The 15,167-nt window shown below is 44.4% G+C and overlaps 1 protein-coding gene across 1 annotated transcript; it reads right to left on the minus strand.

The window, feature by feature from the left end:
• Positions 1–287: 287 nt before the first annotated feature.
• On the minus strand, positions 288–4,789 carry LOC112069653 (uncharacterized). Its single transcript, XM_024137008.2, has 5 exons — positions 4,255–4,789; positions 4,103–4,161; positions 519–3,818; positions 407–444; positions 288–317 (listed from the first exon to the last, which is right to left on the minus strand). The coding sequence occupies exon 3, from the start codon at positions 3,495–3,497 to the stop codon at positions 795–797; it is 2,703 nt and encodes a 900-aa protein (XP_023992776.1). The 5' UTR covers positions 3,498–3,818; positions 4,103–4,161; positions 4,255–4,789; the 3' UTR covers positions 288–317; positions 407–444; positions 519–794.
• Between the last annotated feature and the right edge of the window lie 10,378 nt (positions 4,790–15,167).

Here is a 15,167-nt window from a genome sequence, read left to right on the forward strand (position 1 = left end):
GCGTTTATATTTTTGTTCAGTGTGTTCAATGTGCTTCAAGTAAGTAACCCCAGTTATCTAAAGCAAACCTATTTAATAAAAGAAAGTGTCCCATTTTGAGAACCATGTTTAGTTAGGATACAGAGAGGAACAGATTGTTTAACCAGGGTGTGAACTCCACTACATAAGCAATACAACCAATAAACCAGTACCAGCAACTACTGTAGTTGGAAATTGTCAAGTTACAGTACATCAAAGACTGAAGAGAAAATATTCAGTTAAAGCAATTTTATTCATCTTTGCAGAACAGCAGGGATTCAGGCCATGACACATGGAACCTAGTTAAAGGCAAAAAGGCAAAAAACAGGGATAGTTAGTGTAGATGCAAGTAATGTGTTGGATGGTTTCACAATACTGGAAGTCTTACCTTCGAAGGAGAACTGGTTGTCAAATCACAATGTATTCCTGCAAAATAGAATTCAAATATAAAGTAGAGACATTTTAAAATCCAAGTAGGTTTCGTAGAGACTGCAAATTACCTCTGATGAATCTTCACACCATGGGATTTGATTCTTTGGCAGTAGCGAGGTTGTTTAGAGACAGGTCTACTGGATCTACTGCCACTCTTTGAGCCAACACTGCTAGTGGAGGGTTTAGCAAAATAAATGTATCCAGTGTAGCGGGTTTTGGAGAAGACCACCTTGCCTCTCATAGCTGTTGTGGGACTGACAGACATAGCGGGCTGAGGAGAAGGGGGCATATAGAAGTCTGTAGATGGGCCGATTCTCTGTGTACTCGCATAGCAACAACTGCTCTCAGGAGAACCACCACTGTCTGGAATCAGAGCCACTGGATACAGGCTGCAGCTCAGAACCAGAAAGGGATATCTTCCCTTGACCAGAACACTTGGGTAATGGGATGGCTGGTTGAGTGGGGCCAACTCCTGAGGCACTCATATGGCCTTTACCAATATAAGGACGAAGAGGGATATGGCCAGCTTGTGATACTTTGCTGGGCTGATGGATTTGGGCAGCTTGTTCTTCATGTAAATCAAAACTGCTGGAGTCAACTTTATTAGCTCCAAAAGAGGAGTCAACATAATTCATGTAATTTCCAAAGCCACAGGGTTTGTAAGGCACTTCTTTTGCCCCTTGTTTAACAGGGACTTTGACATTTTGCTCTGAGACAATGTTAGGGACTGTTTCCCTTTTAGATGGGATGGTGGGTGGGCTGACTCCCTGAGTGCTCACATAGCTTCCACTGCTCTGAGGAAAACCTCCAGTCTGGGTAGAGTCATAGCCACTGGATACAGGGTGCTGGACACTGGTTCCGCAGGTCACATGTTTGGACTTCTTGCTGATGGGGATGTGCACCTGTTGCTCAGAGACAAGAAATGTCTTCCCTTGACCCAAGGGCTGGTTGCTAGTGGGCTTGGGAAATAAGATGGATTGACTAGAGAAGCCTTGTCTATCTAGGCCAGAAGAGCTGGAGGGGGCAGGTCTTGGTACACTGGAGACATAGCTAGTTTGTGACACTTTGTTTGGCTGCTGGGCATTGAGGACTATGTCATTAGGGGGATCCAAACTGCTAGAGTCACCTACATAGTTTCCAAAGCCACTGGATGCAGGAAGCTGGACCCCGGGTCTGGAAGTCACATATTTGGGCTTCTTGCTGATGGGGATTTTCACCTGTTGCTCAGAGACAGGAAATGTCTTCCCTTGACCCAAGGGCTGGTTGCTTGTGGGCTTGGGAAATAAGATGGATTGACTAGAGAAGCCTTGTCTATCTAGGCCAGAAAAGCTGGAGGGGGCAGGTCTTGGTACACTGGAGACATAGCTAGTTTGTGACACTTTGTTTGGCTGCTGGGCATTGGGAACTATGTCATTAGGGGCATCCAAACTGCTAGAGTCACCTACATAGTTTCCAAAGCCACTGGATGCTGGAAGCTGGACCCCGGGTCTGGAGGTCATGTCTTTGGGCTTCTGAGTCCGATTAATTGGGACTTTGTTCTGCTGCTCAGAAACTGAATGACCAGAGGACTGGTAGTTTGTTGCCTTGGGAAATAATATTGATTGGCTAGGGGGACTGATCTTTGGGTCGCTCACATAGCTACCAGTTTTGTAAGGACCACCTTGTCCAGTGGAAGAGTGGGAATGTTTTTGTACATTAGGGGCATAGCCAGTATGGGATGCTTTGCTTGACGACTGGACATTGGGAACTTGTTCACCCTGAGCATTATAACTGATAGAGACAGCTGCATAGCTTCCAAACCTAGAGTCGGCATTATGAAAGTTACTTGGTTTGTAGGCTACATTTTTGGTTCCTTGTTCAATGGGGATTTGCTGGCGCTGCTCAGAGACGGAAGGAGACATCTTCCTGGGACCTGGCTGGTAGCTTGTGGGCTTGGGAAATTGGATAGCTGGATTAACTTTTGAGGTAATCACATAGTCACTACTGCTAGGAGAGCCTTGAACAGAGAAAGGTCTAGACAGGGAAGGTTTCTGCACAATAGGGACATGACCAGTTTGTGCAGATTTGTAGAATTCAGATGGAGAAGTCTTCCCATGACCCAGGGTATAAGGGAATGGGATGAATGGGAGAGGGGGGCTGAGTCTTGGGGCACTCAGGTAGCCACCACTCTTGGAAGACAACACTTGTCCATCCTGGCCAGAGGAAGAACTGGAAGGGGAAGGCCTTTGTATAGTAGGGGCATAGCCAGTTTTTGACACTTTGAACGGCTTCTTGACATTAGGGACTTGTTCAGTCTGGGCCGCAAAACTGTTATTAGCACCACTATCGTTTCCAAAGGTTGAGCCAGCATTAGCAAGGCTTCCATAAGTATTTGAAACAGATTCCCCTACGGGGACTTTGTTAGAATGATACAAGGGTACAGGATCAGGGCATTTACAGCCATAATAACCACTGTGAGAATCTGGATCTTGGGTATAGATGAGAGGATCAGGGACAGATGTCCTTGCACTGGGGCTTTGGAGAGGCTCATTGGGCTGTAGGATGATGGTTGTGACCCATTCATTCTGGTTGGATCCAGTACGGACTGGCTCTCTCAAACCCCAGGTTGAACTGTAGCCATTTTGGGCAAGCCTTTGATCAATAGGGACATAGCTGGTTTTGGATATTTGGCTTGGCAGCTGAATGCTGGGGACTTGTTCATTGTTGTCAAAGATTGTTTGGAAAGGTCGATCTGGCTTAAGGAAGCTGTTCCTCATAGACTTCACAAATTGTTTTAAATCATGAATGGTTGCAAAACTGACATCCTTGACAATGCTGCTCAGTGCTGGCCTCTCATGCAAAGGGTTGTAGGGAGTTTGGACATCCTTACCAGTGCTAGCATATTCAGGCCCTTGAACAAAGGTGTCGGACGGAGCTGAGAAACTCATTGGGCTCATGCACTGTGGAGGTTCCGGTCTGGGCAGATCCAGAATGGCTAGAAACATGATTGTGATAAACGCTGGAGTGACTGGGGTAGTTTGCCTGCTCCACGGTTTCTCTTGGCACATATTCGTTTGGGACAGTTCCACCCTTGGCGAGGCTTAATCTGCTTGGCGTAGGCTTTGGTTTAGTTGGAGTGGAGACAAGTTGTGTGTATTGCCCAGGCTCCTGGGATTGGGGGACTGGTTCTCTCTGCACAGAGACAAAGCTGGGGACTGGTTTCCCTCCACTAAACTGGTAGCTTATGCCAGCAGAGCCAGAGTCCGAACCAGACCTTGGGAAGCCTCCAGAGTTCAGGAGGCCTGAGTCATCTCCATACGGGACAGGCACACCTCCATAACTGTTGGACTCAATGTTACTGAAAGGATATTCACGCAGAACAGGGTTTCCTGAGGACAAACAAGGTGTAAAGTTTAGCCCAGTGGTGTCAAACTCATTCCATGGACGACTGAGTGTCTGCAGGTTTTTCCTTTCAATTAAGACCTAGACAACCAAGTGAGGGGAGTGCCTTACTGGTTAGTGACCTTAATTAATCCATCAAGTACAAGGGGGGAGAGAACCCGCAGACAATCGTCACTCCGTGGAATGAGTTTCACACGTGGTTTAATATTATTAAGGTTGCTGTACTATTCTGGTCAATATGCAAATGGACCTGTGTCTGCAGAATTCGCACCTTTTTGGGCAGGTAAACAGTTAGCACCGTCAAACAATAGAAAACAAATCCAGAAGGCCCTGTAAAACATTGGAATTAGAAATAGGTCACCATAAACCACTTTACCAACTTACGAACAAACAGAAGACAATTAATTCAGCAATTGAACTTACCTGAAAGTGAGCCCAGAAGCCATAGCAGTCTTTTGATACGCCACCACACTAGAAACCCCCAGCAGCTATGGAGTGAGATACCAGCCCAGTAGAACTTCCCTGTGAGAGCCTTTCTGCCTTAACTGGGTGAGTGCTGGTGTCATGTATTCATTAGTGCACACCGGAGCAAAACGTTTCGTTTCGTAGAGGAAACGTTTTGCAACAACAACTAAAGTTCCTATTGAATAAATTCAGGTAGGTCCCACCCCATTTTGTTCAGTTTTATTCTGTTCGGTTCCATTTGTTATATACCTCTGGGGTGCATTCAGTTCAATTCAATTGTTACTACGTTGTGTGACGGTTTGTACCTAATGACACGTTTTCCGCACCACTCTTCAGCAACTTTTGAGGTACATTTGCTATCGTTTTGTCTGTGTGCCCTGATCGATAACTGTGACCATTTGAAATCACAAAACTCATGCAGCACACACCATACAATCTCCCTCTGGGCCACCATGATCACACCATTCTTCACTGGTCGTTCAGTACAGTACTTTTCCTTTGAATTCAACGTTGCACAACGTTTTGTCATACTGAAGGCGCCCCTGCTCTCTGGCTGGCTGATTACACAGCTGATAATGTGACCAATCTGTGACCCAAGCCCACATAAATGTGTAGCCATTAGATAAGTGGGTCCCATTTTGAATAGAACACCACTCTTCCAATTGATTAGTCCATTCCAAAGTAAATCATCAGCTTAGACATCAATATGGCTGCAGGTACACAGGCAGAACAATTCTGATGTTTTTTCCACTAATTGGTCTTTTGACCAATCACATTCAGAGCTGATGTGATTGGTCAAAAGATTGGTTGCAAAACTTTTCTTAAACGGAAGCAAATGGAACAGAAAGCGGACGGACCTACATGATCTTGTCCAAAATAAACTCTGGTTTTGCTCTGTTTCCGTCCCTTTGGTTCTTAAACGGTAAACAGTTTCCGAAATGAATACACCCTTGGATTTCCTTTCACCGCCTAATGTTTCAGGTAGCACAGGCCCTGGGAGGCTGATATTAGTATCCAGTGTCACTGACTACTAGTGATGGGAAACCGAGGCTTTCTGAAGGCTTCGGCACTTTCACCAAAATGTGCTGAAAACCAGTTCATTACTCGGAGCTTCATTATCTGTTCATAATGCACATTAGTGACATCTGCTGGTCAGCAATATAGCAGCATCTGATTATCAGATGTAAAAAACATTTGCCACTGTTTTTGTCAAAACTCCATAGCCCAAAATCAGTTGGGATCTCAGGTTTGCATTTTATATCATTCTTCCCTTTTTTTGCCTTCAAGTTTACAATATAAAAAAACAATCTATGGCATTATTTTGGATGTTTAAGACAGAAGCTTATCAAATCAAAACAAATTTTACTAGTCACATGCGCCGAATACAACAGGTTTCACCTTACAGTGAAATGCTTACTTACGAGCCCCTAACCAACAATGCAGTTTAAAAGAATTACAGATAAGAATAAGAAATAAAAGTAACAAGTAATTAAAGAGCAGCAGTAAAACAACAATAGCGAGACTATATAAAGGGGGGTACCGGTACAGAGTCAATGTGCGGGGGCACCGGTTAGTTGAGGTGATAAGTACATGTAGGTAGAGTTATTAAAGTGACTATGCATAGATGATAACAACAGAGAGTTGCAGCGGTGTAAAAGAGGGAGGGGGGGTTAATGCAAATAGTCTGGGTACCGAATTTGATTAGGTGTTCAGAAGTCTTATGGCTTGGGGATAGAAGCTATTTAGAAGCCTCATGGTCCTAGACTTGGCACTCCGTTACCGCTTACCGTACGGTAGCAGAGAGAACAGTCTATGACTAGGGTGGCTGGAGTCTTTGACAATTTTTAGGGCCTTCCTCTGACACCGCCTGATATAGAGGTCATGGATGGCAGGAAGCTTGGCCCCAGTGATGTACTGGGCCGTTCGCACTGCCCTCTGTAGTGCCCTGTAGGGCCGAGCAGTTGCCATACCAGGCAGTGATGTAACCGGTCAGGATGCTCTCGATGGTGCAGCTGTAGAACCTTTTGAGGATCTGAGGACCCATGCCAAATCGTTTCAGTCTCCTGAGGGGAAATAGGTTTTGTTGTGTGCTTGGACCATGTTAGTTTGTTGGTGATGTGGACACCAAGGAATTTGAAGCTCTCAACCTGCTCCACTGCAGTCCCGTCAAGGAGAATGGGGGCGTGCTCAGTCCTCTTTTTCCTGTAGTCCACAATCATCTCCTTTGTCTTGATCACGTTGAGGGAGATGTTGTTGTCCTGGCACCACATAGCCAGGTCTCTGAGCTTCTCCCTATAGGCTGTCTCGTCGTTGTCGGTGATCAGGCCTACCACTGTTGTGTTATCGGCAAACTTAATGATGGTGTTGGAGTCGTGCCTGTCCGTGCAGTCATGAGTGAACAGGGAGTACAGGAGGGGACTGAGCACGCACAATTGAGGGGCCCCTGTGTTGAGGATCAGCGATGTGTTGTTGCCTACCGTTACCACCTGGGGGCGGCCCGTCAGGAAGTCCAGGATCCAGTTGCAGAGGGAATTTAGTCCCAGGGTCCTTAGCTTATTGATGAGCTTTGAGGGCACTATGGTGTTGAACGCTTAGATGTAGTCAAGGAATAGCATTCTCACATAGGTGTTCCTTTTGTCCATGTGGGAAAGGGCAGTGTGGAGTGCAATAGCGATTGCATCATCTGTGGATCTGTTAGGGCGATATGCAAATTGAGTGGTTCTAGAGTTTCTGGGTTAATGGTGTTGATGTGAGCTATGACCAGCCTTTCAAAGCACTTCATGGCTATAAACGTGAGTGCTACGGGTCTGTAGTCATTTAGGCAGGTTACCTTAGTGTTCTTGAGCACAGGCACTATGGTCTGCTTAAAACATGTTGGTATTACAGACTCGGACAGGGAGAGGTTGAAAATGTCAGTGAAGACACTTTCCAGTTGGTCAGCGCATGCTCGCAGTACACGTCCTGGTAATCCGTCTGGCCCTGTGGCCTTGTGAATGTTGACCTGTTTAAAGGTCTTACTCACATCGGCTGCGGAGAGCGTGATCACACAGTCTTCCAGAACAGCTGGTGCTCTCATGCATGTTTCAGTGCTATTTTCCTCAAAGCAAGCATAGAAGTAGTTTTGCTCTTCTGGTAGGCTCGTGTCACTGGGCAGCTCTCGGCTGTGCTTCCCTTTGTAGTCTGTAATGGTTTGCAAACCCTGCCACATCCGACGAGCGTCAGAGCCGGTGTAGGACGATTTGATCTTAGTCCTGTATTGACGCTTTGCCTGTTTTATGATTCGTCCGAGGGCATAACGGGATTTCTTATAACCTTCCATGTTAGAGTCCCGCTCCTTGAAAGAGGCAACTCTGGCCTTTAGCTCTGTGCGGATGTTGCCTGTAATCCATGGCTTCTGGGTGTGGTATGTACGTACGGTCACTGTGGGGACGACGTCATCGATGCACTTATTGATGAAGCCAATGACTGATGTGGTGTACTCTTCAATGCCATCGGAGGAGTCCCGGGAACATATTACAGTCTGTGCTAGCAAAACAGTCCTGTAGCCTAGTATCTGCTTCATCTGACCACTTTTTTATTGATCTAGTCACTGGTGCTTCCTGCTTTAATTTTTTCCTTTTAATCAGGAATCAGGAGGATAGAATTATGGTCAGATTTGCCAAATGGAGGGCGAGGGAGAGCTTTGTATGTATCTCTGTGTGTGGAGTAAAGGTAGACCAGAGTTCTTTTCATTCTGGTTGCACATTTAACATGCTGATAGAAATTTGGTAAAACGGATTTTAGTTTCCCTGCATTAAAGTCCCCGGCGACTAGGAGCGTCGCCTCTGGGTGAGCGTTTTCTTGTTTGCTTATGGCGGAATACAGCTCATTCAATGTTGTCTTAGTGCCAGCCTCTGACTATGGTGGTATGTCAACAGCTACAAAAAATATAGATAAACTCTCTAGGTAAATGGTGTGGTCTACAGCTAATCATGAGATACTCTACCTCAGGCGAGCAATAGCTCGAGACTTCCTTAGATAAGATGTTATTTACAAAAATACATAGTCTGCCGCCCCTTGTCTTACCAGACGCCGCTGTTCTATCCTGCCGGTGCAGTGTATAACCATTTGTATGCTGATAGTATCGTTGTTCAGCTACGACTCCGTGAAGCATAAGATATTACAGTTTTGAATGTCCCGTTGGTAGTTTAATCTTCCGCGTGGGTCATCTATTTTATTCTTCAGAGATTGCACATTTGCTCGCAGAATGGAAGGAAGTGGGGGTTTATTCGATCGCCTACTAATTCTCAGAAGGCAGCCTGCCCTCCGGACCTTTTTTCTCCACCTCCTTTTCACGCAAATCACGGGGATCTGGGCCTGTTCCCGAGAAAGGTTAATTACTCTGAGCTTTTGACACTTTAGTGACATCTTCTGGTCAGTAATGAAAAGCAGTGTTTGATGTTCATATACAGTAGAAGTTTTTTAAACAATATTAATTAAATCTCTGAGGCGCAGTGGTTAGCCTCCTATTAGTTACCGTTACAGGTTCGCACCTTCCATCATGCTTCCATTTTTTGTTGTGAATACCATTTTTTTGCTGTCAAAAACTGAATGTATGGCATTATTTAGGATAGAAGCTTATACTTTACTAAATAATATGAATTGTTTGAACAACAATTTGCAGAAAGTATGGTGTCGCAAAACAATTTTCAACTCTACCTGCTAAACTACCGTTCAGYTGACACTACATTAAATAATCCTAACTACATTGTAAGTATGGTGTCAAGTAAAGGTCGGTGTTTCAAGAGCAACTTGGAATCGAAGAAAGCACCGGAACCACAGCGAAATCAGTGGGATTTCGTATTTTGCAAAATACGGTTTCAAAAACCACTTGATCAAACAAAGCTTCAGACGTAATTTATAACGTGATGCTGTTACTTTGAAACAAGCATCGGTACATTCGGATCAGTAGTGCTTTGAAAACAGCATCGGAGCTCCGCGAATCAATCATCCCATCACTAGCAACTACTGTCACCATGTGTTGCAGAGTCATCGTTATAGCCTACAGAGTTACTGTAGGCAAACTACAGTTTAAGCCTCTGTAATTTTATTGGGTGCAATTTTGGCAATTTAGAAGATACTTTTGTATATATAGTGTATGTGGACACCCCTTCAAATTAGTGGACTAGACTATTTCAGCCACACCCATTGCTGAATGGTGTATAAAATAAGGCACACAGCCTTGTGATCTCCATAGACGAACATTGGCAGTAGAATGGCCTTACTGAAAAGCTCAGTGACTTTCAACGTGGCAACATCATAGGATTCCACCTTTCCAAAAAGTCAGTTCTCCAAATTTCTGCCCTGCTAGAGCTGCCAAGGTCAACTGTACGTGGTGTTATTGGGAAGTGGAAACATCTAGGAGCAACGCCGGCTCAGCAGCGAAGTGGTAGGCCACACAAGCTCACAGAACAAGACCGCAAGAGTGCTGAAGCGCGTAAAAAGTGTCTGTCCTCGGGTGCAACACTCACTACCGATTCCTCTGGAAGCAACGTCAGCACGATAACTGTTCGTCAGCACAATAATTGTTCGTCGGGAGCTTCATGAAATGGGTTTCTATGGCCAAGGAGCCGTGCAAAAGCCTAAGATCACCATGCGCAATGCCAAGCGGCGGCTGGAATGATATAAAGCTTGCTGCCATTGAACTCTGGAGCAGTGGAAACATGTTCTCTGGAGTGATGAATCATGCTTCACCATCTAGCAGTCCGATGGACAAATCTGGGTATGGCGGATGCCAGGAGAAAGCTACCTGCCTGAATGCATAGTGCCAACTGTAAAGGTTGGTGGAGGAGGAATAGTGGTCTGGGGCAGTATTTCATAGTTCGGGCTAGGCCCGTTAGGGAAATCTTAACGCTACAGCATACAATGACATTCTAGACGATTCTGTTCTTCCAACTTTTCTGCAGCAGTTTGGGGAAGGCCCTTTCCTGTTTCAGCATGACAATGCCCCCGTGTACAAAGCATAGTCCATACAGAAAGAGTTTGTGAGATCGGTGTGGAAGAACTTGACTGGCCTGCACAGAGCACTGACCTCAACCCCATGGAACACCTTTGGGATGAATTGGAACGCCGACTGTGAGCCAACCCTAATCGCCCAACATCAGTGCCCGACCCCACTAATGCTCTTGTGGCTGAACGGAAGCAAGTCTCCAAAGCAATGTTCCAACATCTAATGGAAAGCCTTCCCAGAAGAGTGGAGGCTGTTATAGCAGCAAAGGGGGGACTCCATATTAATGCCCATGATTTTGGAATGAGATGTTTGACAAGCAGGTGTCCACTTACTTTTGGTCATGTACTGTAGTGCATTTATATTTTGGTTAAAATGTAAGAGACTCTTATTAGCTATACATTAAAACAGCGATATGTGAATTCTTCCAGTAGCCCTCATATACCTTGGCTAGTAGAAAGGGACAGAAGCAATTTTTCAACCTGTTCTTGCAATACTTTCTTCATTCTCGATTCTGAATCTTATATACAGTGCCTTGCAAAAGTATTCATCCCCCTTGGCGTTTTTCCAATTTTGTTTAAAAAAAATTAAAAATAATCACAAATGGAAAAGTGGTGCGTGCATATGTATTCACCCCCTTTGCTATGAAGCTCCTAAATAAGATCTGGTGCAACCAATTACCTTCAGAAGTTACATAATATGTTAAATAAAGTCCACCTGTGTGCAATCTAAGTGTCACATGATCTGTCACGTGATCTCAGTATATATACACCTGTTCTGAAAGGCCCCAGAGTCTNTGGAGGAGGAATAGTGGTCTGGGGCAGTATTTCATAGTTCGGGCTAGGCCCGTTAGGGAAATCTTAACGCTACAGCATACAATGACATTCTAGACGATTCTGTTCTTCCAACTTTTCTGCAGCAGTTTGGGGAAGGCCCTTTCCTGTTTCAGCATGACAATGCCCCCGTGTACAAAGCATAGTCCATACAGAAAGAGTTTGTGAGATCGGTGTGGAAGAACTTGACTGGCCTGCACAGAGCACTGACCTCAACCCCATGGAACACCTTTGGGATGAATTGGAACGCCGACTGTGAGCCAACCCTAATCGCCCAACATCAGTGCCCGACCCCACTAATGCTCTTGTGGCTGAACGGAAGCAAGTCTCCAAAGCAATGTTCCAACATCTAATGGAAAGCCTTCCCAGAAGAGTGGAGGCTGTTATAGCAGCAAAGGGGGGACTCCATATTAATGCCCATGATTTTGGAATGAGATGTTTGACAAGCAGGTGTCCACTTACTTTTGGTCATGTACTGTAGTGCATTTATATTTTGGTTAAAATGTAAGAGACTCTTATTAGCTATACATTAAAACAGCGATATGTGAATTCTTCCAGTAGCCCTCATATACCTTGGCTAGTAGAAAGGGACAGAAGCAATTTTTCAACCTGTTCTTGCAATACTTTCTTCATTCTCGATTCTGAATCTTATATACAGTGCCTTGCAAAAGTATTCATCCCCCTTGGCGTTTTTCCAATTTTGTTTAAAAAAAATTAAAAATAATCACAAATGGAAAAGTGGTGCGTGCATATGTATTCACCCCCTTTGCTATGAAGCTCCTAAATAAGATCTGGTGCAACCAATTACCTTCAGAAGTTACATAATATGTTAAATAAAGTCCACCTGTGTGCAATCTAAGTGTCACATGATCTGTCACGTGATCTCAGTATATATACACCTGTTCTGAAAGGCCCCAGAGTCTGCAACACCACGAAGCAAGATGCACCACCAAGCAAGCGGCACCATGAAGACCAAGGAGCTCTCCAAACAGGTCAGGGGTTGTGGGGAAGTACAGATCAGGGTTGGGTTATAAAACATATTTTAAACTTTGAACATCCCACGGAGCACCATTTAAATCCATTATTAAAAAATTGAAAGAATATGGCACAACAACAAACCTGCCAAGAGAGGGCCGCCCACCAAAACTCACAGACCAGGCAAGGAGGGCATTAATCAGAGAGGCAACACAGAGACCAAAGATAACCCTGAAGGAGCTGCAAAGCTCCACAGCGGAGATTGGACTATCTGTCCATAGGACCACTTTAAGTCATACACTCCACAGAGCTGGGCTTTACGGAAGAGTGGCCAGAAAAAAAGCCATTGCTTAAAGAAAAAAATAAGCAAACACTTTTGGTGTTTACCAAAAGGCATGTGGGAGACTCCCCAAACATATGGAAGAAGGTACTCTGGTCAGATGAGACTAAAATTGAGCTTTTTGGCCATCAAGGAAAACGCTATGTCTGGCACAAACCCAACACCTCTCATCACCCCGAGAAGACCATCCCCACAGTGAAGCATGGTGATGGCAGCATCATTCTGTGGGGATGTTTTTCCATCGGCAGGGACTGGGAAACTGGTCAGAATTTAAGGAATGATGGATGGTGCTAAATACAGGGAAATTCTTGAGGGAAACCTGTTTCAGTCTTCCAGAGATTTGAGACTGGGACGGAGGTTCACCTTCCCACCTTCCAGGCTAAAGCAACACTCGAGTGGTTTAAGGGGAAACTTTTAAATGTCTTGGAATGGCCTAGTCAATGCCCAGACCTCAATCCAATTGAGAATCTGTGGTATGACTTAAAGATTGCTGTACACCAGCGAAACCCATCCAACTTGAATGAGCTGGATTAGTTTTGCCTTGAAGAATGGGCAAAAATCCCAGTGGCTAGATGTGCCAGGCTTATAGAGACATACCCCAAGAGACTTGCAGCTGTAATTGCTGCAAAAGGTGGCTCTACAAAGTATTGACTTTGGGGGGTGAATAGTTATGCATGCTCAAGTTTCTTTTGTCTTGTTTCTTGTTTGTTTCACAAGAAAAAATATTTTATCTGTCACGTTCCTGACCTGTTTTTCCTTTTTCTTGTATTTATTTAGTTGGTCAGGGCATGAGTTGGGGTGGGCTGTCTATGTGTGATTTTCTATGTTGGGGTTTTGTGTTCGGCCTGGTATGATTCTCAATCAGAGGCAGCTGTCAATCGTTGTCCCTGATTGAGAATCATACTTAGGCAGCCTGGGTTTCAGGTGTGTTTTGTGGGTGTTTGTTCCTGTGTCAGGTTTTGTGCCACACAGGACTGTTTTGGTTTTGTCACGTTTGTTGGTTGTTTTGTATTTTGAAGTGTTTTGTTTCCTTTCAGTAAATAATGAACACTAACCACTCTGCGTTTTGGTCTGACCCTTACTCCTTCTCCTCATCCGAGGAGGAATTAGACAGCCGTAACATTATCCTCAAAGTGGTAGGCATGTTGTTTAAATCAAATGATACAAACTCTCCAAAAATGTATTTTCATTCCAGGTTGTATTGCAACAAAATAGGAAAAATGCCAAGGGGGTGAATACTTTCGCAAGCCACTGTAACTGTATTTTATAAATGAGAATGGCTTACCAAGGAAAAACGTCAGAAAATACTAATTTGAGGTAAAAAGGAGTTGGAGCACTCGACAATATAAAGCAGAGATGTATTTATTTTTGCTCAGGTTAATGGATTGTACAGGATGCGAACAGATGACTAACGTCTTCCTCAGAATGACCTGACCATTGCACTTAGCTCCTATTGAGACACAGCAATGTCAAAAATTATAATGATCATATGTTTCAAGGTAAATGGAAAATGATTGCATAAACTATAAGAGAAATATTGTGGCCATGTCAATTAATAGGCCATGTAAAAATATACATAAGTGATATTTGGGTGTCCATGAATCCGGAGACACAGAGAACCAAAATATTAAGTCAACAACATTATAGAAACGATGACAGTGAGAATCTTTGTTTTAGTTTATGTACGATATCACCTCTTCGTGATATTTGGAGTGTTCTTTGGCTACAACTTTCCTTTGATGGCTGTCATCTATTTTTTACATGTGAATCCTGGTTTCAGATGGCAGTGTGGGTGAGGGGTTAGCTGATGTCAACATTGTAAACAGAGTGACCCATGGTGGCTGTGGGGTTATGGTATGGGCAGGCATAAGCTACACACAATTGCACGGCAAATCAAATCAAATTTTTATTTGTCACATACACATGGTTAGCAGATGTTAATGCGAGTGTAGCGAAATGCTTGTGCTTCTAGTTCCGACAATGCAGTAATAACCAACAAGTAATCTAACCTAACAATTCCACAACTACTACCTTATACACACGAGTGTAAAGGGATAAAGAATATGTACATAAAGATATATGAATGAGTGATGGTACAGAACGGCATAGGCAAGATGCAGTAGATGGTATAGTGTACAGTCTATACATATGGATGAGTAATGTAGGATATGTAAACATTATATTAAGTGGCATTGTTTAAAGTGGTAGTGATACATTTTTACATAATTTCCATCAATTCCCATTATTAAAGTGGCTGGAGTTGAGTCAGTATGTTGGCAGCGGCCAGTAAATGTTAGTGGTGGCTGTTTAACAGTCTGATGGCCTTGAGATAGAAGCTGTTTTTCAGTCTCTCGGTCCCCGCTTTGATGCACCTGTACTGACCTCGCCTTCTGGATGATAGCGGGTGAACAGGCAGTGGCTCGGGTGGTTGTTGTCCTTGATGATCTTTATGGCCTTCCTGTGACATCGGTGGGTGTAGGTGTCCTGGAGGGCAGGTAGTTTGCCCCGGTGATGCGTTGTGCAGACCTCACTACCCTCTGGAGAGCCTTACGGTTGTGGGCGGAGCAGTTGCCGTACCAGCGGTGATCAGCCCGACAGGATGCTCTCGATTGTGCATCTGTAGAAGTTTGTGTGCTTTTGGTGACAAGCTGAATTTCTTCAGCCTCCTGAGGTTGAAGAGGCGCTGCTGCGCTTCTTCACAACGCTGTCTGTGTGGGTGGACCAATTCAGTTTGTCC

This window comes from Salvelinus sp. IW2-2015, unplaced genomic scaffold, assembly GCF_002910315.2.
Source record: "Salvelinus sp. IW2-2015 unplaced genomic scaffold, ASM291031v2 Un_scaffold1068, whole genome shotgun sequence".
NCBI lineage: Eukaryota > Metazoa > Chordata > Actinopteri > Salmoniformes > Salmonidae > Salvelinus > Salvelinus sp. IW2-2015.